Source organism: Crotalus tigris, unplaced genomic scaffold (genome assembly GCF_016545835.1).
Source record: "Crotalus tigris isolate CLP2741 ecotype Arizona unplaced genomic scaffold, ASM1654583v1 scf7180000023617.9722795, whole genome shotgun sequence".
Taxonomy (NCBI): domain Eukaryota; kingdom Metazoa; phylum Chordata; class Lepidosauria; order Squamata; family Viperidae; genus Crotalus; species Crotalus tigris.
Genome location: NW_024100081.1, coordinates 4535306 through 4561083, shown reverse-complemented (window position 1 = coordinate 4561083; position 25778 = coordinate 4535306). Strand labels below are relative to the sequence as shown.

Here is a 25778-nt window from a genome sequence, read left to right as displayed (position 1 = left end):
ACCTTTCTAATGCCGTGACCCCATAATACAGTTCCCCATGTTGTGGTGACCCCCAACCACTTATACATCACCGGGTGCCAGGGGCGTGGCCAAAGAAAAGGGGGAAAAAATGGCGGACAGCCTTGTTTGGCGACCCCCGTGAAATGGTCGTTCGACCCCAAATGGGGTCCCGACCCACAGGTTGAGAACCACTGCACTACAGAGTGTGGGGCAAGCAATGGAATGCTACAGAGAACAAGATCCCTGGGATCTTGAATTCCACAACTGGACTCCTCTGAATAAAAAATGGCGGGAGCAACTTGTGATCTTCCTTGCAAGCTTCCGCATTGACTTTGCTTATGGGAAGCTGGCAGAGAAGGTCACAAGTGGCGATCAATGACTTCACAGTGACTGCGGCTCATTGTGAAGTCAAAACTGCAACCTGGGAACCCAAGCACTAAGACCACATGACCATGCAACTTCATGAACCAGTTGTAAGTCCATGTTCAACACTGTCATCATTTTGAACAATCACTGAACAAATGGCTGTAAATAGAGAACTGCTTGTAAATAATCAGTTATGCAGTAGATCCTTGGTTGTTTTGTGCATTCATATGCACATCAACACAATGCTTCTATAGGCTCTCCCTGTATTGCCTAAGAATAATCTATAAAAAAAAAAAAAACAATAACAGTCTCTACTTCCAAGGATTAAACACACTGAAACAAAAATTAAAGTTAGCATTAACTGTACTATACTTGATAAAGCAGAATTCTGAGACCAGCCACCACGTAACTGCTTTAATACAAATTTACTGGAAATGATTTTAAAGACTATTTCATAGATAATTAAGATTTAAGCAAGATTCTATATCTAGTTTTGCATCAATCTGATAAACTCAAATCACCCAAATGGAAAACTATATAGCACGGACTTCAGGCTAAAAATAGGTAAAGGTGACATTTAAAACATACTATGCTCCAGAAAATGTGCCAGCCCAGGTAGTTCATCAGGATCAGAGAAACTGCCGACACCAATACAAAGTGCAGCTGCAGACTGAAGAAAGAAGAGAAATACAGAGAAATATTTAGAAAAACATCACATGCTGCATTATAAAACGTTAATTCCTTCATTAAAAAAAGATTCTTTAAAGATCTTTTTTTCACTTTCAGTGGTATGCAAAATAAAGAATGCTGGAGTTTGGCTCCATAGAGCTATGTCAAAGTAGGGATTTATGATTTTACAAGCAAGATGTGTCTCCTGTAATGCTTCTTATAGAAGTTATTGATATATTTATCAGAAAGATCATTAAAGATCTTCAACATATTAGACTTTCCAGTAAAGCAGAAGAATTACTGCTGCATCTGCCTAACAGTTCTTAATCCGAAATACAAAGCATGTATACCCATGTTCCTTACCTTAGTTCATTTTTATGCATGACTAGGTAAACAAGGGGTGGGGGGAGCTAAAGTGCCTAAAATGTTGAAGTCTTCTAAATCTGGGCATGGAACATACTAAGTAATGGTCTCACAACTGAACTGAAAGGTTTCTGGGTTAGGAAGTTGCACATGGCTACTCTGTTTCATTCCCTTATTTTATTATTAATATACAGTTAAATCTCAATTAGTGTGGTTAATGAATCCTATGAAATGGTGGCATTATTCAAATTTGCACTATTCAAAGAGATATTCTGATAGAAAATATGGTAATTGGTTCCACTTTGATAGAAATAAGCAATGAAAAGTCTGAAATGTAATTTTTTATATGCACCGCATTTTAATGAAATATTACAGTAGGATAAAAAGAATATACTTACAATTTAAACGTATAGTTTAAAAAGTCAGAATAGTTACAGAAAACAAAATAAAAATTAAAAAAAATCTTTCATAAATTCAGACATTCCAACATCTCACTCTATTTTAACTCTGCTATGATCATTTTCATGTTATTCAATTATATCAAATTGTGCTGTTTTCCTGACAATCTTTCTTCTCTCCATTTTGCAAACATGAAGATTAGCAGTATCTAAAACCACAACCACACTTGGAGATGCAGTAGCCTCAACAGTGCACACCAGCCTCATATTCACTAAATTTTGGGTTTCATTAAAGGCAACCTAGCATCAATATATAATTCACACTAAATCATAGACCACATTATTGAAATTCACACTAAATTCACACTACCTGTAAATTATATCAATGCCTAAAGCCGTTTATAACTATAATCATTATCCAATCCAAATTAATTATACATACCTGCTTTTCTGTACAATTTCTTTTCCGAGTTTCTTCTTTATCTGTTAGCTCTTCTAATTCACTATCAGGATCTAAATCTTCATCATAATCACCACATTCATCATCATAGCCTTCTTGATCATCTTCTATTTCTGCTCCAGAATCATCATCATCATCAGTTTCTTCTTCAGAGTCACCCTCATCTTCTCCCTCTGAAGATACCACACAAGGGCTACCATCTGGGTTATGCAAGTCCGAAATCAGCAAGGCACATAATCCATTTTTTAATCTGATGTATCTAGAAAGTTAAACAGACATACAACTAGACTAGGGGTGTCAAACTCAATTTCACTGAGGGCTGCATCAGCATTGCGGTTGCCCTCCGGGGGGGGCAGGTGTGTATGGCCAGGGTGGGTGCAGCCTACTGTGTGGGTGTGGATGGAGTGGGTGTGGCGTACTGGGTGGGCATGGCCAGCTCTATATCGTTCGCGTCAAGGGTGCCTGGGCAGGAGTGGGACAGATCTGAGGGTCTCTGGCAGAAGGGGGTGGGACCGGGGCAAGCGCCAAGGCATGGTCCATTTCTTCATTCCTCACAAAGGGTGATACCTCCCCAGCATGCACCCAGAGGGCGGCGCTGACACGGCAGGGGCTGGTCCCTCGCTGTTTCTAGACGACCTTGTGGAGCTAAAACTGAATGAGTTTCAGCATAGATGGCCACCACAAAATTGTACATTGGCTCCCAGCTGGCCTGGGCCAGGGCCAAGGCAGCAGGGGCTGTTCCCTCAGTGTTTCCAGGATGGCTTCGCGGGCCACATGAAACCACTTTGTGGGCCGCATCCGGCCCCCAGACCTTGTCTTTGACATGTCTGGACTAGACATTCTTTTCAATGCCTTTGAATGAAAACTAAATGTGTTATTCCTGGCACGCTATGTCTTTGCAGGGTCTCTTTAATGAACTATTGGACCAAACAAGACCTTTTAAAATATTCATTTGTTTTTTTTAAATACATCTTACATTATAATGAATTCCAGAATGGGCAATGTGACTCACCCCTTCCACTATTAGCATACACTCCTCCAGAAAACAGTTCAGATTGTTGGTACTCTATGATGTGCTTGAGGTAAGAATGAAAAATAGATACTTATCTCAAATAAGATCCACTTCTAACAGCGAGTCCTCCTTTCATCTCAAATGCACACTTTCAGGAATTATTTATATGTCCACACTTTCTTGAAAAACCTCATACCAAAGTACACTTTTGAGTTATATATCATTTTAATCTCAGATTAAAGATGCAGAATTTTTCTTGAATTTAACAACTAAATACTAAACAGTGAGTTTTATGCCCAAACATGGCTCTGAACCTCTGTGGACAAATCTAAATCCATGGTTGGTAAATTATCCTGAGTGGTCCTAATTCAAGAATCCACATATTGGATTGGATTGAACCAACATTAGTCCTATCTAGCATCTGACCAGATACAAATATTCTTCGACTTACAACAGTTCATTTAGTGACCATTTGAAGTTACAACACTGAAAAAAGTAACACATGACCATTTTTCAGACTTACAACCGTTGCAGCATCCCCATGGTCAGGTGATCAAAATTCAGATGTTTGGCAACTGACTCATATTTATGACATTAGAAATGTCCCAGGGTCATGTGATCACCTTTTGTGACCTTCTGACAAAATCCATGGGGAAGCCAGATTCACCTAACAACAGTGTTACTAACTTAACAACTGCAGGGATTCACTTAACAACTGTGGCAAGAAAGGTCGTAAGATGGGGCAAACTCACTTAACAAATGTCTCACTTAGCAACAGAAATTTTGGGCTCAATTTTGGTCGTAAGACAAGGACTATCTGTACTCAGAGATTGCTCACAAACAAAACATGAAGTCTCACTGCCTTATCTGCAACTTACCTCTGAACAAAGAAGGGATCTAGAAGGTTGGGCACCTTCTAGATCCCTCGAAATATATCAGACTAACCATCCGTACTTCCATGATGACTATGGAAGAAGTTATGGTGCAATTCTTCTGGATGACCCTCCGGTTAGAAAAAGCTTTTAAAGCGAGTAGGCAAATTCATTCCACAAATCCGACATACACACATACAAACACACACAGAGTGTTTGGCAGCCTGCTCTACCGTGGGCATCTCAAAGAGTACCTGTACTGTTTGGGATCACTGGGGGACTTGACAATCTCGGGATCGCCCAAGTTGGGGCAAGGCTCACAGGCGGCGGTGGCGTCTCCGCTCTCCGCATCAGCTTCTTCCTGGACAGCGCCGGCTTTGGCCCCACGGCTGCCCTCCAAGTCCTCAGGCTGCTCAGGGCCGCAGGCAGACGAGGCCTTGGTTCTACCCGGCATGGCTGTCAAGATAACTGCGGAGGAGACACGCACGATGGGCCTGAAGGCGAAGATCTTTCCGGGCCCGGCTAGATGGCCGCTCAGGCCGGCACGATCCCGACAGTGGAAGGCTCGCCCTATTCGCAGCGGACTTATTCCCGAGCAACTCCGCGATACAGCAGCTATCACCTTCCGCATCCGCCGCGGGCCAAAACCCAGCCGGGCCGCTCCAGCCTGCAAGATCACAGGCCGGTGCTAAGGACTGAACACACCGGCTGTTATCCAATCAGAGCCCAGGTTCTTGCCCATGTGATCCCGCCAACAAATCCGGAGGCCCTTCGGCAAATCGCTTCTCTGATAGATACATAGCGGCGGAGGAGGCGGGAGCAGAGCAAACCCGTTGCCGTTTACTGTCGGTTGAGGCCGAGGCGCTCAGAACGGAATGTTGCTTTCTGTGTAAAATGTGTGACGTCCGTCGTTAAGTTCGACCAAGACATGAGATTTCTTGTTCGTAGCAGTTCGTAGGAAAAAAGTGGTTTTGGTTATTCTGCGACATAGATCAACAACTCAGATTTATTTTGATACTGTCGGACAGCAACTCTCGGCTTTCCGCACTCATTTGTTGGGGCTGGTGGGAATTAAGGATCCTTCCATATTTGGAAGCCTGTAGATCTCTAACTCTCTAGGAAAGGAATTTTTTCCTAGATTTTTTCCCCCTAGGTGGTTATACTGGGTAAAGAACAGTTAGTCCTTGACTTACAACAGTTCATTTAGTGACCATTCAAAGTTACAATGGCATTGAAAAAGTGACTTAGGACCATTTTTCACCCTTTGGACCATTGCACCACCCCCATTGTCCCATGATCAAAATTCAGACTCTTGGCAACTGATGCATACTTACAATGGGTGCAGTGTCCCAGGATCATGTGATCCACTTTTGCAACCATCTGACAAGCAAAGTCAATGGAGAAGCCAGATTCACTTAACAGTGTTACTAATTTAACAACTGCAGTGATTCACTCAACTGTGGCAAGAAAGGTTGTAAAATGAGGCAAAATTCACTTAACAAATGTTTCACGTAGCAGCACAAATGCTGGGCTGAGTTGTGGTCATAAGTCAAGGACTACCTGTAGAAGTAATGTATTTGCAAACAAAGTGGCATGTTGGCAGATGTAATGGATGGGGCAGAGACGGACGGGGCCCTAGTTTGAGATAGCCAAGAAGTGTCTTGTCTAATCCCACCCGCAAGTGAGCACCTGATGTTGCCTCTCATATAGTGTAAAGTTGGAGAAAAAGAAGTACGGCGGTGGGGAGTGGATAAAAGTCCTCTGTTAAATTTTCATACAAGAAGTTTGGTATACATAAATTTAAAAACAGTGTACACAATTGGAGTACACGTAGTCCTTAACTTACAACAGTTGGTTTAGTGGTTGAAGTTAAAACAGGGTGACTTGAAAAGGGTGACTTATGGTCGTTTTCCATATGACTGTTGCAGCATCCTCATGATCATGGGATTAAAACTCAGATGCTATTTATGATGGTTGCAGTGTCCTGGGGTCATGGGATCACCTTTTGCGACCTGACAAGCAAAGTCAATGGAGAAGCCAGATTCACTTAAGAATCGAGTTACTAACTTATCAACTGCAGTGATTCACTTAACAACTAGGGAAAGAAAGGTTGTAAAATGGGGCAAAACTCACTTAACAAATGTCTTGCTTAACAACAGAAATTTTGGTCAGAAGTCAAGGACTACCTGTATTCAGATGCAGCTCGCTGAGGCTCTTGCCCCCCCCCCGCCCACCCCTGCGTAGATCATCTGACTCAAAAGAGTTAGGGAGTTAACATTTAAGAATCAACACCTAATGCTTAATTGGCCTTAATAACATCATTACTTTAAAAGAGTAGACATTCTCTACCTTTATTAAAATCTGTTGCAACCAATACCTATGAAAAAAATATTTAAATAAACCTAAGCCATCTTCAATCAGTTACAGCCATCCTATTGTAAAACTGTGGTGGGGATTTAAACACTCCTTAACTTTCTCCATTTAAATTAGTTGTTTTGCAAAGAAGAATATTCTTGATACTTGGTGTGTTCAGACTTGACTGTAATCTAATCTTCCAATATATAAAGAAGGTGATAAATCATTTTTCTCCCCACCTTGACCTATGATCATTTTTTTGTCTACTATATATAGAACTGAATGTAATGAGATTTACTCCCAGTAGCCTAAGGAGGTAGTACTTTTGTAACCTTAGCAGATTTCTGGTTATGCCTTAAATTGGGAGACCACCCAATCTGTAGGTTACACCAGGAAATAAAAAAGTATCCCAGAAGTGATGAGCTTTTTCCTATTGCTGTGAAGGAAACTGCATGGAAATGGCCATGAATTTATCAGAAGTTGAGTCTGACTCAAGAGTTACTTCTGGGATACTGCTAATAGAATTGTTGCTTTAATTTCATGGAAATTTCTTTTCAACTGACCCAATTGTGTTATAAAAACGTTCATGCTGATATTTGTTGTATTTCATTTTATCTTTATTGTGTTTTGAACATGGAATGCTGGGTGGGGAAGCAAAAGGTAAACTTGAAATGTATTAAATATAATATTTCATATTTCTAATATTTCTATTTATTATATTAGGCTTCGTAGTAAAGTTTTTCTTGTCCATAATATAGTTAAGTCGCTTCAAGCAGTGTATTTTTCTTCTGAATCTGAAAATCTCAGATTTTTGTTAACACCGAATTAAGAGATATATGTATTTGGAGAAAATGCCACAAAGGTGATGTCTGCATCACCAGCATAACTCAAAAGATAATGAGACCTGATTTGATGAGTACAAAGAATCTCAAAAAAACAACTGCAAAACAGTGCAAAGAGGCAGATAAAAACATAAGCAGCTTTGTTTGCTACACAGGAAAATTGTCACCACTAGTTGAAGGGGCTGCAACAAATGCTAGAAATTATATTATGCATGTTTTCCCTGCCTAGTTCTAATTTACACCAAGAGGCATTTTCCCCATTTTTCAGTGTCATTTATCATATCTAGCAGGGGGCTAGACTATAAGACTTCCAAGGTCCCTTCTAGCTCTGTTTTGTTCTGTTCTGTTCCATTTTTGGATCAGTAGAGGGCAGAATTTATAATAAATCAAATTCTTTACCTTAGGGATTGAGATTGATCCAGCAAGTTTCTCTTTCATATGCGATACTTGGAAAATAAGTTCTCCCTTGGTGTTAGCATGATAGCCATCTGCAGAATTCAACATGACTCACAGCCTAACATGCTACATAAACTGTAATATAATTAACATTGCCTGAATTTCTTTTTTTTATTCTGCCTAGTAGTTTTAGAAAGGAAATTACTCTGAAACATAGCCGTACATTTGAAAGAACCTCCTATTGTATTTGGATAGATTGTTTATACTCATAAGCAACCTAAATTAATAAAATAACCTGTAGTTACCAAATAATATTTTATTTTGTCAGAAACTTATCAAGAACAACAAATACACTACAAGCACTTTAAGTCAGTATCTTGTAATATATCATAAATATACAAGAAAATAAATCTTTTTGTTATAATACCAAAATGAGAAAAAAAATCACAGTTACTGATTATTTTTACTTACTTTCCATACAATGGCTGAAATGAAATGAATATTGTATGTGTTTATGTAAATTATATGTACAATCTTACCAGAGTAAGCCTCATTAAAGTTTGAATTTATTCTGATAATGGTGAAGAAAGCATTGCAACCTTAGTTATAGCAAAACGTTTTGCATCTCTTAATTACCACTGAGTTTGTGAGACTTATTACCAAATAACAAGAAATATTTGGGTTATTTGAGTGTGCGATAGGTTGGAAAGACTACCAAAAAATAAAATGAAAGAAACTGAGCAACGCAGCATCTCAAAATTATTACTGCGCGTGCTAATAATTCTGTTACTTGCTTCTGTCTTAATTCCCTTTTATCAACATGCATCTAACGCAGTGGTTCTCAACCTGTGGGTCGGGACCCCATTTGGGGTCGAATGACCATTTCACGGGGGTCACCAAACCATGCTGTCTGCCATTTTTTTCCCTTTTCCCTAGCTGTCCTACTCCCTCTTATTGGTGGCCACACCCACTTGGGGGTCACCACAACATGGGGAACTGTATTATGGGGTCACGGCATTAGAAAGGTTGAGAATCACTGATCTAACGTATGTCTTCATTACAGCTAAATGCTATTTATTTAAACATACTTCAGTCTTAGCAGTGGCTTCTGATGAGCAGATTCAGAAGTGTTTTTGAATTCATGTTGTTTGGCTCAATTGTTAATAAAATTATTAGAAACACCAAGCATAATTCACTATAAAATATTAAACCTTAAGATAAATTCTCAATGGAATGCTAGCACTTACAGCCACTTTTTATTTTATTCATGGCACAGAATATGTTTTTGTTGACATAGAACAAATGTACTTACAGTAGTTCCACCAGCACAGAGACATCCCTTTCTAAAGACAGTAAGTGAGGAGAAAATTTTCCTGCATCAAGAGAAAATTTTCCTACTGATTTTTGAGGCACTAACAGGAGCACTTCTGCTGCAGTGGAGGTGGCTGATATATGAGCCGCACATTCTTCCCAGCAGTAGCCTTTGAAGCTTCTGATTCCATGCTCTCTGACATCTTCTCACAAATGATGTCCACAAGACGTTCAAAGACTTGCCTCACGTTGATATTCTCCTTGGCACTGGCTTCAAAGTAATCAAAACCTAGTTTTTATTTTGGAACAATACAGACAAAGCAGTTATCAGCTTATCCCAAGATTGTTTTTAATACTACTTTGGAATTAAATTTCCTCAGTGCTTTTTTTGTAAAAAAAAAAAAAAAAAAAAGGTGCCGGAACTCACACACGTCATACAACCTGCCTTGCCTACCCTACAAGGTTCCATCCAAAAAAGGGGCGTTCTATGACAAAAAAAGCCCTGAATTTCCTGTTAGTTTCTTAATGAGAATAACACCTCAAGTTCAGAGGAGGTAAGATGCTTTGTTATTGTCTCTCAGCATATAGAAGAAATGAATGAACTGGAGTTATGTATTTCGGATTCTGCCTTCTGTATGGCCCATCAAGGTATTTTTGTGTACAACGTAAGAATGTATTCTGAGGATCCTCACACTAGTAAAATGTAACTAATACTGTAAGTGGTTTTGAGCTTTACGTTTTGCTAATAACATAAGAAACGTCTTTCCAAATCATATCAAGATGTACTTAATCCAAAAATATTTTAGGAAGCTGATTAATTAACAATCTTTTGCCTTCTTCATACTTCTGAGAAATGCATAAATCAACCATTGATGCATGCCCATTGTGATATAATTTTAAGTCACTGAAAAGCATTTGATTTGTGAGATCCATGGGTTTTGGATGTTTTTCTCATAGAGCACAATTGCTTTGTCAGATATACTTTTGCACCTAAATTTTCTTGTGGTTATTTCCCACTTTCCAACATTCTATAAATGTCCATAAGTACTAAAAATTTACGTGAGAGGTACAATAACATTTAGTAGCAGCTATGGTAATGGGATTAAGGCACAATACATATCTTTCTTTCCTAAGAAAGGGATTGTTAATACATTTAAATCTATGACTTAATTGCAGGCTCCTAGTTCTCCACTACAATATTAAACAAGGGCAATGGCTTTTGTTAAAAACCTACTGATCCCTAGTGATATTTGAAATATGACCTAAGAGTTATCTTTGAATTTACACATTTGGTTAAACCTTAACATTTAATCGTGTATTGTAGGATTTCACAGTCGCCTTTATCAGTGAAATGATTTCTAGGAAATGTCTGATGACACAATGAGTAAGTGACTAACTTTTTTCTAGCTGTGATGCTACATTCTTCTGAAACAGTTTGGCAACATCTCAGGTCTGTAGCAGGCTTTTCAACCTTTTCACCTATTGTACCACTTTTAGGATATGGCAACATCCAAGTACCACCAGTCACCTAGCAAGGTGTCAAAAACGTGATGACCAAAAAAAAAAAAAAAAGGAAAAAAGTGATAAAGAACAGGTAGTCTCAACTTACAACAGTTCACTTAGTGACTGTTCAAAGTTACAATGGCACTGAAAAAAGTGCCCCCCAAGCCACAGACGACCAAGACACCTACCTGCCCACCCAGCCGTGCTCTTCCTCCTGTCCAAAGTTTTCATTGTTGTGAGCATTTCTGTTGAGGATTCGCAGAGGGGGTGGGGTAGGGGGGTGTTTGGTTTTTATTTCCCCCCGTCTTCTGGGTGGTTGCAGTAGGTTTTGGTCACTTCACATGACCCTGGGACACTGGCCGTCATAAATATGAATCAGTTGCCAAGCATCTGAATGTAAATCAAAAGACTCTAGAGCAGTGGTTCTCAACGTTTGTGTGACGGCGACCCCGGCACACAAACGTTCTGCGCATGTGCGGCGCCGCGCGCATGGGGGCGGCGCCGCCCCATGCACGGCGCCGCCCCCTGAGGGGAGAAAATGGCGGATCGCCTTCTTTGGTGACCCCCGAAAAATGGTCGATCGACCCCAAATGGGGTTGCGACCCATAGGTTGAGAACCGCTGCTCTAGAGATACTGCAATATTCCAGCTGATCGGAGCTTCTTCTGGGCTCAGCAGAAGCGCCAGGATCAGCGCCGAGCTCCAGCTGGAGCCTGATGCTGATCTTGGCGCTTCCACTGAGCCCTGACAGCCCCGAAGAAGCACCGATCAGCCGGAAAGCGGCACTGATCCTGGCGCTTCCGCTGAGCCCTGACAGTCCTGCAGCTCCAGCCATCTCTCACTCAGGCTTGTGCAGTACTGCCACCAGTTCAGCTCATTCCCCTCCCCCGCTACCACTTTTCTAGGATGGTCACATACCACCTGCCAGGTGCCAATGTACCACAGGTGATACCCATATCACTGGTTGAAAAGTCCTGGTCTATAGTTCCTGCATGTGGAGTGGAATGCCCACTCAGTCATTAAATGCTATAGTCATTAAATGTAAGATGACCAACCATCCTCCTTTAGGGAGGACAGTCCTCCTTTTGTAAGTTCTGTCCTCCCTCAAAAAGTGTCCTTCTACATGTCTTCCTTTTGGCTATTTGAAGATTAATCTGCAGGGCTTTTTTTTTCTCATAGAACGCTCAGAACAGCGTTCTGGCATCTTTTTTTGATGGTTTTATTTCAACTTTTGCATGAGCTGTGCTACTCCCCCTATTGGCTTTCGAAAGCCAATAGGAATTGCTGCTGAGCGCCAAAACACCTGGCCGGCAAACTTTGCACATGCAAGTTGTCTGCAGCGAAGGTGAATTGGCAGGAACTTTGCACTCCTCCCTGCTATCCAACTACACCATCTCCTGGTTAGTTCCGAAGATACCTGAAGGAGACTGGAGTGGTAAGTTTCTCTTGATTTTTGGCTCTGCTAGGTCAATAATGGCTGCGGGCACAAGAGGCAGGGGCGGTGGGAGTGCTGTGAGCGGGGGTGTGAGGGGCGGCAGCGGTTGGCTGACCCCCCGTGCTGTGGGAGCCGCGAGGCCCTCTCTACAAGGGGCTGCGGAGGGTGGGCGGTGCTGCTGGCAGGGTGGTTGCAGGCAGGGTATGTTGACAGCGGCCTGCCCCCCCAGGGCCAGAGCCGGTGCAGCTGGTGCTTTGGGAGCCGCAGGGCCCGCTGTACACAGCGGGGCAGCGGTGTTGGCAGGGCAGCTGTGGGCGGGGGCGCAGCTGGCGGTTGACCTTCCATGGGCCGGGCCAGCTTTTACGATATTTTTTTCTTCAATTTATTTGTGTCCTCCTTTTCATTGTAAAAAAGTTGATGACCTTATTAAATGCCCACTCAGTCATTAAATGCTCAATCAGTCATTAAATGCTATATGGATAGGCTGGTGATAGTTTTCTCCTTATTTCTGTGTGAATATTTACCATTTCTAATACTTCTGTAGGAATTCTGGAGAAACAGCTATTGTAATTGGCAGGATGCTGACATTCCTCAGGCCTGTTTTGTGATTTGAATTTTGCCAGAGGTATTCAACCAAAGCTGGTGTGTATGTTTTTAAGCCCGATGTTCCTTTAATCTTCCTGGGTTCTGCATTCTATGGCGCATTCAGTTTCTCTGATACAGCTGTCCTCATATTTCATATATTCCTTCAGTTCTTAGTTTTAGAAATTATCCTTGTTAAATCAATATTAGGATATTGTACAAATCCAACTGTGCTTATTGAATAAAATCACTATATCAGGGAGATGGGTACCATATAAATTTAATGAAAAATTAAAATGTATTGAAGCAATCTTATTTTTAGTGGGATGTCTAAACTCAGAATTTATTTTTACGTGAATCAATGTACCTCTATTCCTAGTCTGCTTTCACTGATTACCTATTTGAGTGACACTGTAATCTATCTGCTGCAAAATAGCAGAAAGACGAAGATAAGTATCAGAATAAGATCCTGGAGCCATGACTAGAGTTAAAAAAAAAACACCTGCAGATACTAAAATCTAGTTACATACAATTTAAGCATCAGACTATATAGTGGGATTGAATGAGGGGTTATATAATAAGAGAGAGAAAGGAAAAGAAAGGCTGGTATAGTCATAATGATACATGAAATAGATCAGTTCATTAATAGGTATACTGAACAAGGAGAGGAATATGAAAGGGAAAGCACAAAGCAGGAAGAAAGCAAGCGGTGAAATAAAGTAATGAGGAAAGGATTCCTATAGCCCTTACATGAGTCAAATATTGGAACTGGAAAACATTGCTGACTCAACTCCCATATTTAGAGGAATAAAAACCCTAGACACAACGACAGACATAAGGCTTTGAGATTCTTTCAACAATGATTTGTCTTCTCTGATAATCAAAAATAAATAATATATCTGGAAAAGCCAGTAAACCTGAGATGTGGCTACAGATCAGGGTGAAGAAAGGGGGGATGGGGGGGGGAGGAGAAATAAAGATAAGGTTGAACATGTACCCAACTGATCAGCCAAATGTTTTCCTTTTTCAATAGGAATAATTCTTTCATCCTCCATATCACACTTATTTCCAACCAGAATAACTTGTGCATTATCCCAGGAATACGTCTTTATTTGAGTGGCCCTGTAAAAACAAACAAACAAAGAAGACAACAATATGATTTGCTGTGAATCGTAACTACAGAAAGCCATCAACATCCAAACAACAGCAACAGCTTGAGAATAGCCAGTGTTGTTAGTTGTTGTTGTTGTTAGTACTTAAAAGTATTTAATTCTAGAAATTCCCATTACTTTACAAATGAGCCAACACCTTAGTATTTGCCCATAAAATTAGCTCAGAATACTGTTTCTTAAGCTATATTCATTGGAAGAGCTCTATTTTCCAAGCTATTCTGCAAGTTGGTGCAGGTTCTTGTGCAGCTCCAGCTAGTAGGCCTGCAAGCTTTCCTTTAACAATCTTGACCTAGATATTGATGAAATATGCTATCATATGGAATTTCATTTATCCCATTTAGATTCATAATGCATATATATATGCTGGAAAATTTGCATAAAAATACGACTTCTGGGCATGTCTATGGTACAAATAAAATGCGAACACCAGGAGAGTATAAATATAAAAATATACTTTACTAAAAGCTGCCAAGCTTTCATTTGGAAACTCCAAACATCATCAGGGCTAAGGAGCCAGTAAACAATGATGACTTAAATGGGTTTTGCCGGCATCTGCACCCGGCGTCACCAGTCCCGGCCGGTTAATTAGTGTTCCAGATGTTTCTTTATTACTGTCCTTGCGCTTCTTTCTATGGTTCTTCCGGATCATTCCTTCCACTATCTCATTACTGACATTCATCTCCTCCACCACCCCTTTATCCTTATTTCCTTCCATAGTACTGACCCTCATCCCCTTTTTGTTTTCATTTTCCGCCCTGGGGGCATCCGTTTCTCCTCTATCAGTGTTACAAGCTTCCCTGGGCTCACAAACGCTCCCCCCCACACCCGCTGTTCTCAATCCCTGCTCCATACCCTTTCTTCTCACTCCTCCACTGTCATGAGTAACTTTCATACGGGTGTTGCATATTTGGGGGTCTATGCCCTCCTCCTCCATCCTGGCAATCTTCGTGTTGACAGTTCTCCACCGTTCCATTTGTTTGCTGCGTGATCGGGTGCTTACTCCGCCTCTCAATTCATCATCCCCCCTCCTCCCTATCGCACGCTCTTCCCCATTGCTGATAGGAACGGCATTCAGATGGACACCAGGTCTCTGGATCTCTGCATTCTGATTCCCCGCGTTCACTCTCCTCTCCTGTGCTCATCTTTGAGGGGACTTTTATATATATATATATATAATATAAAGGAAAAAAGTAGGTTTAAAAGATATTTTACTTCAGGTTGCCTTCTCTTTTCTATACTTAGGAAATAATTATTGTGAACTTGAAAAGGTAATGGAACAATGCTTTAAAAGGCATGATTACAAAATTGCAAACACACAAAAACACCCCCTTTTAAATCCAGCAGGGGGAGTCAGAAGATTAAAAAAATATGGATTAATTCAAGTAAATCACATTGCCCTGTAATTCTAATATATTCCAGCTAGCGAGCACTCTTAACATGGATTATTTCTACCCCATTAAATAGACCCAAGTTAATGGAATATTTCCTTATATCTCCTCCTATTTATATTGTCAAAATCTGAGTCTTTGAGAATCCTGACTGAGTTTGCTTTCTGATTTAGATAAAATGATAAAATGATAGAATTATTATTCATTCCTACAATGTTTTGATTATCAGTGGTCAATCCACACTGAGCCTCTCCTATAAAAGCAGCGTCAGCCAGTCAATGTGTGCCTTTTTATCAGTATACCCACTGAAAGCTATTACTAGCCTTGCTGATAGGGAATAGTTAAATAAATGTTGGAATTGTGATAACCAATCTAGGAAGAGCCAATGGCAATTTTTTGGCATTCAGCACCCATTGTTAATGAAAAGGTACATTTTTGGGCTTTGGCTTCACTAATCTCTCCAAAATGGGGGACAATGAGTTGATTCTCTTATCATGATTAAAATAGGCCTTTTCTAAAGGGGAGATGAAGTCTTTCAGATAACTGGATGCATCTCCAGATTAATTTGTAACAACCCAATTTATATAGTTGGGGAGGCAAAAATGACAGGGACATGGAAACACTGCTAGTGTACAAGTTACTTTCCTTTTTCAGTGGCCATGCTAAAAGCAGTCGTTTCTCCTCCTTATATTTCATTGAGTTAGGGAGGTACCGTATCTACCTGAGTTGGGTTTGGATATTATATTATTGTTGTGATTTTTAAAAAATGCTTCAGCCTAGTTGGTTCCTGCATATCTCTTACCAATTATCTCTGCACAATTATCTTCTTTTCAGTATCTTAGTATTCTGCCTGTTTTCCATATGATATTTGTATTAGTCTACTCTATTATGTGTACACAGGTTTATGGCATTGATTAATCAAACAAAGGAAATTAGAACAAAATAACCTGTAAGCCATAGTTACCTCCTTTGCATCTCCAGGGTTTTTTTTCCCTCCTGAGTAATGAGATGATTAAATTGAGGAATGAATGTGGCCTTTTCTCTCATTCCTTTCCATTTTTCTAGCTTTGGTATGAAATGAGGTGTTCAGCACTTCTTTGGAGCTGACTGTACAGTTTGAACTTATCATAGAATGATACAACTTGTGAAGTGCCTGCTCTATTAACATTGAATATATTTTAGCCCTTGACACTTTCCGGCTTTACAGGATTTTTTAATTAGGTTATTTTTTTCATCTTGCATTCAGCTCCGGAATATTACATACTTACTGATGTTAGTGTAAATAGGCCAGTGAGTTGGATGAAAATTTAATAATACTTAAGGAAGATGTAATGAAATCAGTGGGATTTAACTTAGTCATGATTTATTTAAATGCCATTGATTCCAGTGGGTCTAATTCTGCTTAACATGCAGGACAGGGCCACCTTCTGCTTAATACACGGGACAGGCAAGAGTCATAATTTGGGCAGTAATGCACAAGGAGCTGGAGCATAATCTAAAACAACCCCCAGGCTGCCAACTGGTACCAATCCGTGGCCTGTTAGGAACCGGGCCATGTAAATGAGCAAAACTTCATCTCAGATTACCCTAACCTCACCCACAGCCCTAAGGCAGCCATGAACCTTTTTTTTTAATAGTTGGAAGAAATGTTTCTTTTCCTCTCCCAATCCAAGAGTTCTCTCCTGCAGACAATCTAGAGTGTCTCTGAAATGAGCCTGGGGGTGACCCAAGGATGATCCACTCCTCTTGGTCTGAAAAGTCTGCTGTGGAAATGCCATCTCATCTAATCATTCAGCACAGTGCCTTCATGGCCATTTTGACTTTGGTCAACAAGAGAAGGTAAACACCTAGTCTGTTTCTCTTTGCACTGGAATAACAAACTCTCAGAGGATTGATAGAGCTGTCTGCTAGGAATACTGATATTTGACACGTTTGTGTGATATGTTATGTGCTGTGCATATTATAAAGCATGAGAAATATGTAGCACAGAGAGAAACAAATGTGGAATGGAAGATGAGATAGAGAAGTGTTTTTTGCATGGTCATAAATAATTGATAGAAGAAGAAAGGAATGAAAAAGCCAGATGCACAAAAGCCCCAAGACCCCTCGGGTTTTATTTCTTCTGTCATATACTTCAAATCAGCTCTTCCAATCACTCAGGCAGACTTTTGGTAGAGGTGAAAGAGTGGTATTGTTCTCAGAACAGGGAGATTGGAATTCAAACAACCTCAAGATGGAACCATCTATGAAATCATTTCATAGGATTATCACTCTCTTACAAAGAGCAAAATGCCTCTCAGAAGAAGCATATAGGAAGTAATAAAAATAAGGCTAAGAAAATAAACAATAAAAATTAAAGGTTGAGCTCCCAACCATTTTCAACACACATTCAGGCCAACAACTCATGGTTGGTTTTCTCTTTGGGACATGATGGTGGAGATGGGAGGAAAGACGCTAAGGAATCCAGCAGTTGCTGCCTTGAAATTATCCCACATTAAATTGTATAAGAAAAGTAATGTGGTTGCTGCAGTACAGTAAAGACAGTGTACCTTATACCAATATACATTTCTCCTGTCTGAAGAGTGGGAAAAACACAGTAACATGGCCATAAGAAAGAGCTCTTAGACAATTACTCTCTTATTACACAGAGATTTTCCCAGTTCTTGCATAATGAAAATACAGTCACCTATGTTGCCCTAAAATGTGTGAATGTAATTATGCAGTTTAAGCTGACAGATCCTTCCAATAATATTGCATGCTGTTCTGCTGACCTAGAACCATGCTGTTAAACTCACTGATGAGGAATGTTTGACTCAATCTGACCGCATTAGAAGAGGGCAGTAGGCAAGTTTGCTACAAGAAGTAATATATTTCCCATTTTATGAAAAGGCATAAATTAAAACCACTACTTGATGTGTGAAATAATTATCCCAGGGAGTGTGATTTAAAGAGCAAAGAGGCTGTCAGCTGCCTGGGAAGTGTTGCATCATCACAGAATTGCCATTGTTTTCTGACAACACTCCTGCAACACTGATAGCTGTCTGAAGACCAGAAAGACAATGGATGAACGTTCCCTATTACCATTTTCCCTGGGATCCCCCTATTGCCTTTTACATCCTCTGCTGTCAAAGAGAAAGGAGGACTTCTTGCTTAAAAAATAATTATACAGGAACCTTACCATGGAAATTATATATGTGAACTGAAGACAAACAAACCTAACCAAATTAGCATTTTGGGGTGCTCGAAGTGACTTACAAGGCTGATAAATTTTCATGTCCTCCTCACAGAACGCCATGGATCTGAGGGTATTTTGTATAATTTTATGCAGAACTACTCATAATTATATTATGATAATAATATGGAAAAGAACATCTAAATCATCAAATCCACAACTTACTCATGAAGAAATGCAGACTAAAACATCCCTAAGAAATGACTGTTTCCTCTTTGGAGAAAATCACTAGGTAATTGTTTCACTTAACGTTAGTCAGCTACATTGATTTAAGAGGATTTGTCTCTAATGAATGATGCAGTATTGCACTCAACTTCTATCCAAGCCTTTCTGGACCATGAAATGGAGTTATTGGGGGGGGGGAGAGGAATAGAGATAATTTTTGCATTTCAAACAGCTGTAAGTTATTTCAACAGCTTCTGTGAGATGGCCGGCCATGTAGATGTGATTAATATGTAAATAAGTTGAGATCAAAGTGAATAAAACCTAGGTTATATGTAAATTTGAAACAGCCAGCTGCTGTTATCTATGATAAACAATATTTCACAATATTCATGATACATTTCAAAATATGGATGTGATTGAGAACAAAAAACTTTATTCCACGCATTTTATTGCAGTTGGAGTCCTCATCCTGCTGATACCAATTGGACCACACATATCTTTCATAGCCCCTGCATGATTCTAATTTTTAAAACACTTGTTTTCAATTCTAAAATGGGAAAGTGGTAAACTCCAATCTCTAGTATTACCTTTATTTCCAGAAAAGCTTTGCATTCCACATGATACCATCAGTATTCTCCACAAGTAAGGATGGCCAGTGGCTATGGCCCAGTGCTTTTTTTTTTTTTTTGCAAAGAAAAATAGCAAATATAGGTAGTCCTTGACTTAAGACCACAATTGAGCCAAAATTTATGTTGCTAAGCGAGACATTTGTTAAGTGAGTTTTGCCTCATTTTATGACTTTTCTTGCCACAGTTGTTAAGTGAATCTGGCTTCCCCATTGACTTTGCTTGTCAAAAGGGGATCACATGACCCCGGGATACTGCAACCATCATAAATGTGAGTCAGTTGCCAAGTGTCTGAATTTTGATCACACGACCACGGGGATGCTGCAATGGTTGTAAGTGTAAAAAATGGTCATAAATCACAATTTTCAGTGCCATTGTAACTATGAACGGTCACAAAATGAACTGTGGTAAGTCAAGGACTACCTATATAAGCTTGGAACTACCAGAATCACCCTGAGGAGACAGGCTAGAGGGGAAGGATCACTTCTTGGAAGTAGATATTTTGAAGCTGTCCGTGTCTATTCTGACAACCATTTAATTAAGGTCAATCTGTGCAGAGTAACTGCCTGTTTGGATCTGAGTGCTTATTTGACTTATTTAGAAACTTTAAGGTTACCCTACTTCAGTGGTTCTCAACCTTTTTAATGCCGCGACCCCCCCAACCGGTCGTAAGTCGAGGACTACTCAACTGGTGCAGCACCGTTTGCAGAATGGGACTTTTGGCGGGCTCAGCAGGGCAGAGACAGCCTGGACAATTCCTCTTGGCTTTTGAAAGCCAATAGAATTAGACTCTATTCAAGAGAGTCTATTCTATTGGTTTTCAAAAGCCAGTAGAATACAAGGGAGTAGCACAGTTAAGGAAAAGGGGGAAAAAATGGCGGATTGCGTTGTTTGGCGACCCCTGTGAAATGGTCGTTCGACCCCAAATGGGGTCCCGACCCACAGGTTGAGAACCACTGCCCTACTTGGTAGCTGAGTCTAGACTGAAAAGCACGCTTTGTCACCAAGTCTAGACATGTGGATACCTCTTAGAGGTTCTGAAATTTGGGGTTCATTTGCTCTATATAAATCTAAAATGTATTCAAGTATATTGGACCACCACCAAATGTTTTGAATCAGAATTATATTGATAGAAACGTTGTGGCAGTGTTTGAAGGCTGGACAACATACTGTCACACAGATGGTAAAATGATGTATAGCTTCTGGTAATGCAGACGCTCTCTGTATAATTAGAGTAGCTCTGAAATCTCATAAATAAACATTAGGCAGGACTGATTTTATTCACTGACATTGTGAAATGAACTTGAGTTGACAGTGAATGCCATTAGTAGAATATTTGGACTGCAAAATAGTTACAGGAAAAGAAACCCCCCCTCGATGTGCATTAATGGAGCATCTTTAAGGACATTCAACTGTTCTATGCATATTTATCTGTTGCAATCAAGTTCCATTGTATTCTGTGGCAGTTCTTTCTGAGGACAGAATTGGACTGGAAATCTGAAAGTATTAATGTACTCATTTAACAGAATCAAAGAAAATAATTAAATAAAAGAGCGTAAAATTAGATTAAAACGTTTGTTAAACAGCTGGATTTCATTTTCCTGTCTTACAGAATTTGGTGTAAGCTGATCTTAGACATGATTCCTTTACTAAAACTGTTTTTTTTTTTTTAAAAAAAGACATATTGTTGAACTGTTCCTACCAGTCTTGTATAGTATTGAAGGACTCTTCACAAGTAACATCATACATCAGGATGAATCCCATTGCTCCTCTGTAATAAGCAGTTGTGATGGTCCTGTACCTTTCTTGTCCAGCTGTATCCTAAGTAAAATAATATGTAAAAATAGTATGAGCTTTATGAGTTTTCCCTGGGCCTAATCCTATTGATAATACAGTAACCATTTCATGAGTTTGGTTTTTCTTCTACCAGAACAGTAGAGTTATCCAGTAAGGAGACTATTTTTCCTGAAACATGGAGTAAAATGTTATTCCTACTGGGAATTTATGAATTAGCCAAATAATAACGATTGCATTGCATATTACCTTTATAACATCCCATTAATTTCTATTTAGAAAAATACAATTTTGGTCTGACTTGAAGTATAGTCATCTTTATCATACTACTTTGTCTAAAGTGCAAGTATCATAACCATACAATACAATAAAAAGCAACTTGTAAGTAAATCCAGCCATTAAATGATCCTTCTGTGGATACCTTCCTATAATATATAGCCTATGGAAGGTACCAGTTTTCCCCAGTTTATTGCTCTTGCATAATGTAGGACCATAATTCCCATTAATTCCCAAACTGTGCTTTCATGGAATTATAGTCCAGTACAACTGGTGCCCTCCAGGTATTTAAGACTAGAATTCTCATGAACCCATGATCTCTGACTATAAGGTATTATAAAGGGGGATTATTAGAAAATTGTACTCTAGGACAATTTACTCTAGGGTTTTTCAACCAGTGGTACGGGTACCACCTGTGGTACATTGGCACCTTGCAGGTGGTACGCAACCATCTTAGAAAAGTGGTAGCAGGGGAGGGGAATGATCTGAACTGGTGGCAGCAGCACCATAAGCCTGAGCGAGAGATGGCTGGAGCTGCAGGGCTGTCAAGGCTCAGCCAAAGCGCCAGGATCAGTGCCGCTTTCCAGCTGATCGGTGCTTCTTTGGGGCTGTCAGGGCTCAATGGAAGTGCCAGGATCAGTGCCAGGCTCCAGCTGGAGCTTGGCGCTGATCCTGGTGCTTCTGCTAGCCCAGAAGAAGCACCAATCAGCTGGAATGTTGCAGCATCTCCAGGTTTGTGATTTACATTCAGATGCTTGGCAACTGATTCATATTTATGACAGTCACAGTGTCCCAGGGTCATGTGAAGTGACCAAAACCTGCTGCAACCACCCAGCAGATGGGGGAATAAAAACCAAACACCCCCACCCCACTCCCACTGTCAATCCTCAACAGAAATGCTCACAACAATGAAAACCTCGGACAGGAGGAAGAGCGCCGCCGGGCGCTGTCTTACTTGGCTGTGACTTGGGGGGCACTTTTTTTAAATTCTGTGCATCTGATGAAATGAACTGTAGCTCATGAAGCAGATTCCTTTCAATAAAATGTGTTAGGCCAGCGGTTCTCAACCTATGGGTCGTGACCCCATTTGGGGTCGATCGACCATTTCACGGGGGCCACAAAGCAAGGCTGTCCGCCATTTTTTTCCCCTTTTCCTGCGGGTGCCTTACCTCCCTTGGGCTGGGCCAGCTGGTGGCCCAGCCGGTGGTCGGCCTGCTCCATCTCTGCCGCTTGACAGCTATGCCTTGGCTGGCACAGGGGGCAGCACCACGCATGCGCGGCGCTCCCGGGCAGGGAAAGTCCTCGACTTACGACCGGTTGGGTAGTCCCCGACTTACGACCGGTTGGGTAGTCCTCGACTTACGACCGGTTGGGGGGTCGCGGCATTAAAAAGGTTGAGAACCACTGTGTTAGGCAGAAGGTGCTTCCACACTAACATTTTATGTTACCATAGGCTAATATGTGTCTCTACCTACAGCAGCCTACGGCTATTCTGACTTGTTCCCACTACAGACATTTCAAAGTGTTTACAGCATAAAAACACATTTGCCTTTTAAAACGTTCTATTTGCAAAGCTTTCAGCAGCCGGTGAAAATATTAAACAGCAGCAGGGAAAGCAACAGTCTTATCTTTGAGGCACACACTTGGTATTACAGCAGCTTTTTTCCCTTGATGTGACCAATCTTCAGTCATACGGCAGTGTGCTGCTTCTCAATCTCAAATGTTTAAAAACGTCTCTGCATCAGACATGATTAATGGGAAAGTCTCCTCTTTCGCCTATCTACTCTAGGAAGATGTAACATTCTGAAAGGTTCTTATTGCTCAAATAACTTTAGCATGAAATTCACTAACTTGCAAAAGGGCTTCAGCGGAAGAAAATCTACTGGTACAAGCTATAATTCATCTATACAGGAAATGACTTTCCTCTTACTTTAATTATAGTGAAATCCTTGCATGTGCATTTGGGTGTAAGTCCCATTAGCTGGATTCACACATTGTGGTAAATTATCTCTTTTTTTAAAAAATCCTGATTTAATGAAATACACCATTGGCTACATTCACACGTTTGGTACAACTGATAGTTTACAAATCACAAGGACTGAATTCATACATCTTGCAATGAAAAGGCAAACAAATCATATTATAACTTACCCACAAACCAAATCCAAGGTACTTGCTTTTAGAAACACTTACATAGAACTCAGAAGACAACAAGTGAAGCTATTTCAACATGAGAGTAATGAAAGAGACAGGAACAGCTAGCCCTTGCATTGATGATGTTACCTAGTTTGCTAATAAAAGGTCTACAAGGAAACAACTGAGCTACAAATATTCTCTTCTATTAGTAACATCTACCCACCTGTGCAGCTATATTTTGGGTCAATTGCAAATTCTACTGCCATAGTCTGATCTTAAAGTTATCAAAGGAAACTCTTATTCCTTTTTTTTTTTTTCCAGGTATGATCTGCTTGCTTTTTCAGACAAAGCTAATAGAGACAAAGTGCAATAGAAACTAGAAGGGACATTTAAAAATCTTTCTTATCCCTATGCTGTGGCAAGCAAAAAGCTAAATGCAGAAGGCCTTGAGGAATTGATGAGGAGGCCATTCTTTTATCACTGGGGAAATGTGTGCAGTGTTTATCCTATTAAGCAACTTGAAACTTACACTAAACATATACAGATTCAGGTAGAAGCTGCGTTCAATTTTATTGTTGCAAGACCCCTGGACAATTTAGGTGGTGGAACAGAGTCTCTAGATATGTGATATTTCTGATGCTGCATAAATGGCACTCTGTAACAACAAATACAGTCTGAACACCATGCAGAAGAAGTGGCATGGCAAGCAAGACATCCCTTTACATCTTGTTTCAGAGTGATATCCATCTTAGTGTTTTTTGCAGCAAGAATTTTTTCTGGCACTTAAAAGACAAGCTCACTTTTTATACAGAATGTATTAATCTGTCTATTTGGGAATGAAGGGGTTTTTTTTTATTTTCCTAAGTTAATTTTCCTAACACTTCATCTAAATTTACCTGCAGTTTTTGGCTTGTGTTATTGCATCCTATGGCAAGAAAATGACCAAGCAGCCATGTGGTGCATTGCATAAAAATAAAAGCCCTTCTTTCACTCAATACCTGTAAATTGGTTTTTTTTTTAAAAAAAGCCTTTTATATGGGAATGTTAAACAGTTGTTTGTTAAATCCTTTCTTGGAGTCTCTCATGCTCAGAACCTTTTTCTATGATAGAGTTCTTATCTCTCTCTTCTGACAAGAAAAAAAAAACAAGATAAAGTTGGTATTTACAGGAGCAACCATGGTGATTGTTGTCAAAAAAAGAGAAATTGTCCTTTGAATAAGCATTCTTTCCAGGGTTGTTTTATGTTAACCTTGATCATCACACTCTGATTGTATGTACTGTGTTTCTAACGCACGCAATATATGAAATTGTATCTACTACCACTTTTATTATTTTTAATAGAGAGAGTTTTGGTATGCCACCTTTTAAAACATAATCATTTTTACATAACCCCCAAACTATGTCACAAATATTTTGCGATGGCTCTTTATAATTATATGAACGACATGCCCATTTATATTGAATCTGTTCTGTCATATCACAGACATTAATTATTCAACTTACCTACTTACAGAGGTACAAAAGAATTCATTGTTTGCTAGACATGCTATGTACTTCATGCTAATTCACTTTAATTTGGTATTATATTAACAATCTGGTTACCAAAATAATTTCACCCATGTGAATTTCTGCCCATGTGGGTTAAAATTAACTTATGCCCTCTTGTGCTTGCTTCAGCAAAAAAGTGCAGACTGAATCTGCTATAAAACTGTACAGTAATCCAGCTACTAAAATTTGTTATACAGATTTTTATATATATATTCAAGGTAAATATATATATATATATATATATATATATATATATATATATATATATATATAGGTCTTTGGTTGTTCGGGTTTTCTCCCGCGTAAAATTGGAAGTGTCTTGGCGACGTTTCGACGAAGTCACATTCGTCATCTTCAGGCTGGTGTTTTCAGCTTCTTGCTTTGAGCAGCAATGTGTGGTCTTAGCTGTTTCTTCCTTTTAACTGCCAGTGGGGTATGAACTGATTGGGTGGGAGCTTGGCTGTGTTCTGATTGGGTGGAGGTGTGTTCTGAATGGTTAGGGGCTTGGCTGTGCTCTGATTGGCTGGGGGAGTGTTCTGTTTGGTTGTGCTCAGGTTAGTCTGAGTTGCAGAGGGGTTTAAGATTTTGGGGTTATGGAGTCGTTTGTCAATAAGGGCGGGTTTCCAAATGGCTGGTAGGCGGGAGGTATCATCTCGCTTGTTCATGCTGTGTGGGCGTTTTTCTATCTCGATGGCTTCTCTGATTATTCTGTTATTAAAATGTTCACTTTTGGCAATGGTTCTGGTATTTTTAAAGTCAATTTCATGTCCTGTGGCTTTAAGGTGTTGGACCAGGGAAGATGTTGGTTCCTCTTTTTTGACTGAGTTCTTATGTTCTTCAATGCGTGTACTTATTCTTCTGTTGGTTTGTCCGATGTA

The 25778-nt window shown here is 40.0% G+C and overlaps 2 protein-coding genes across 2 annotated transcripts in view; both read right to left on the bottom strand.

The window, feature by feature from the left end:
* NRDC (nardilysin convertase) overlaps nucleotides 1-4841 on the bottom strand; it is a 31719-nt gene extending 26878 nt beyond the window's left edge. The window contains exons 1-3 of the mRNA XM_039319780.1: nucleotides 4395-4841; nucleotides 2239-2515; nucleotides 955-1036 (exon numbers count right to left, since the gene is read on the bottom strand). Coding sequence (XP_039175714.1) covers nucleotides 955-1036; nucleotides 2239-2515; nucleotides 4395-4771 — 736 coding nt within the window. The 5' untranslated portion in view covers nucleotides 4772-4841. The remainder of the gene's footprint in view (nucleotides 1-954; nucleotides 1037-2238; nucleotides 2516-4394) is intronic.
* Nucleotides 4842-6905: 2064 nt separating this feature from the next.
* The window catches only part of RAB3B (RAB3B, member RAS oncogene family), a 58729-nt gene continuing 39856 nt past the window's right edge, over nucleotides 6906-25778 (bottom strand). Inside the window, exons 3-5 of the mRNA XM_039319981.1 lie at nucleotides 20849-20967; nucleotides 13561-13685; nucleotides 6906-9333 (exon numbers count right to left, since the gene is read on the bottom strand). Of these exons, the coding sequence (XP_039175915.1) occupies nucleotides 9146-9333; nucleotides 13561-13685; nucleotides 20849-20967 (432 nt within the window). The 3' untranslated portion in view covers nucleotides 6906-9145. The remainder of the gene's footprint in view (nucleotides 9334-13560; nucleotides 13686-20848; nucleotides 20968-25778) is intronic.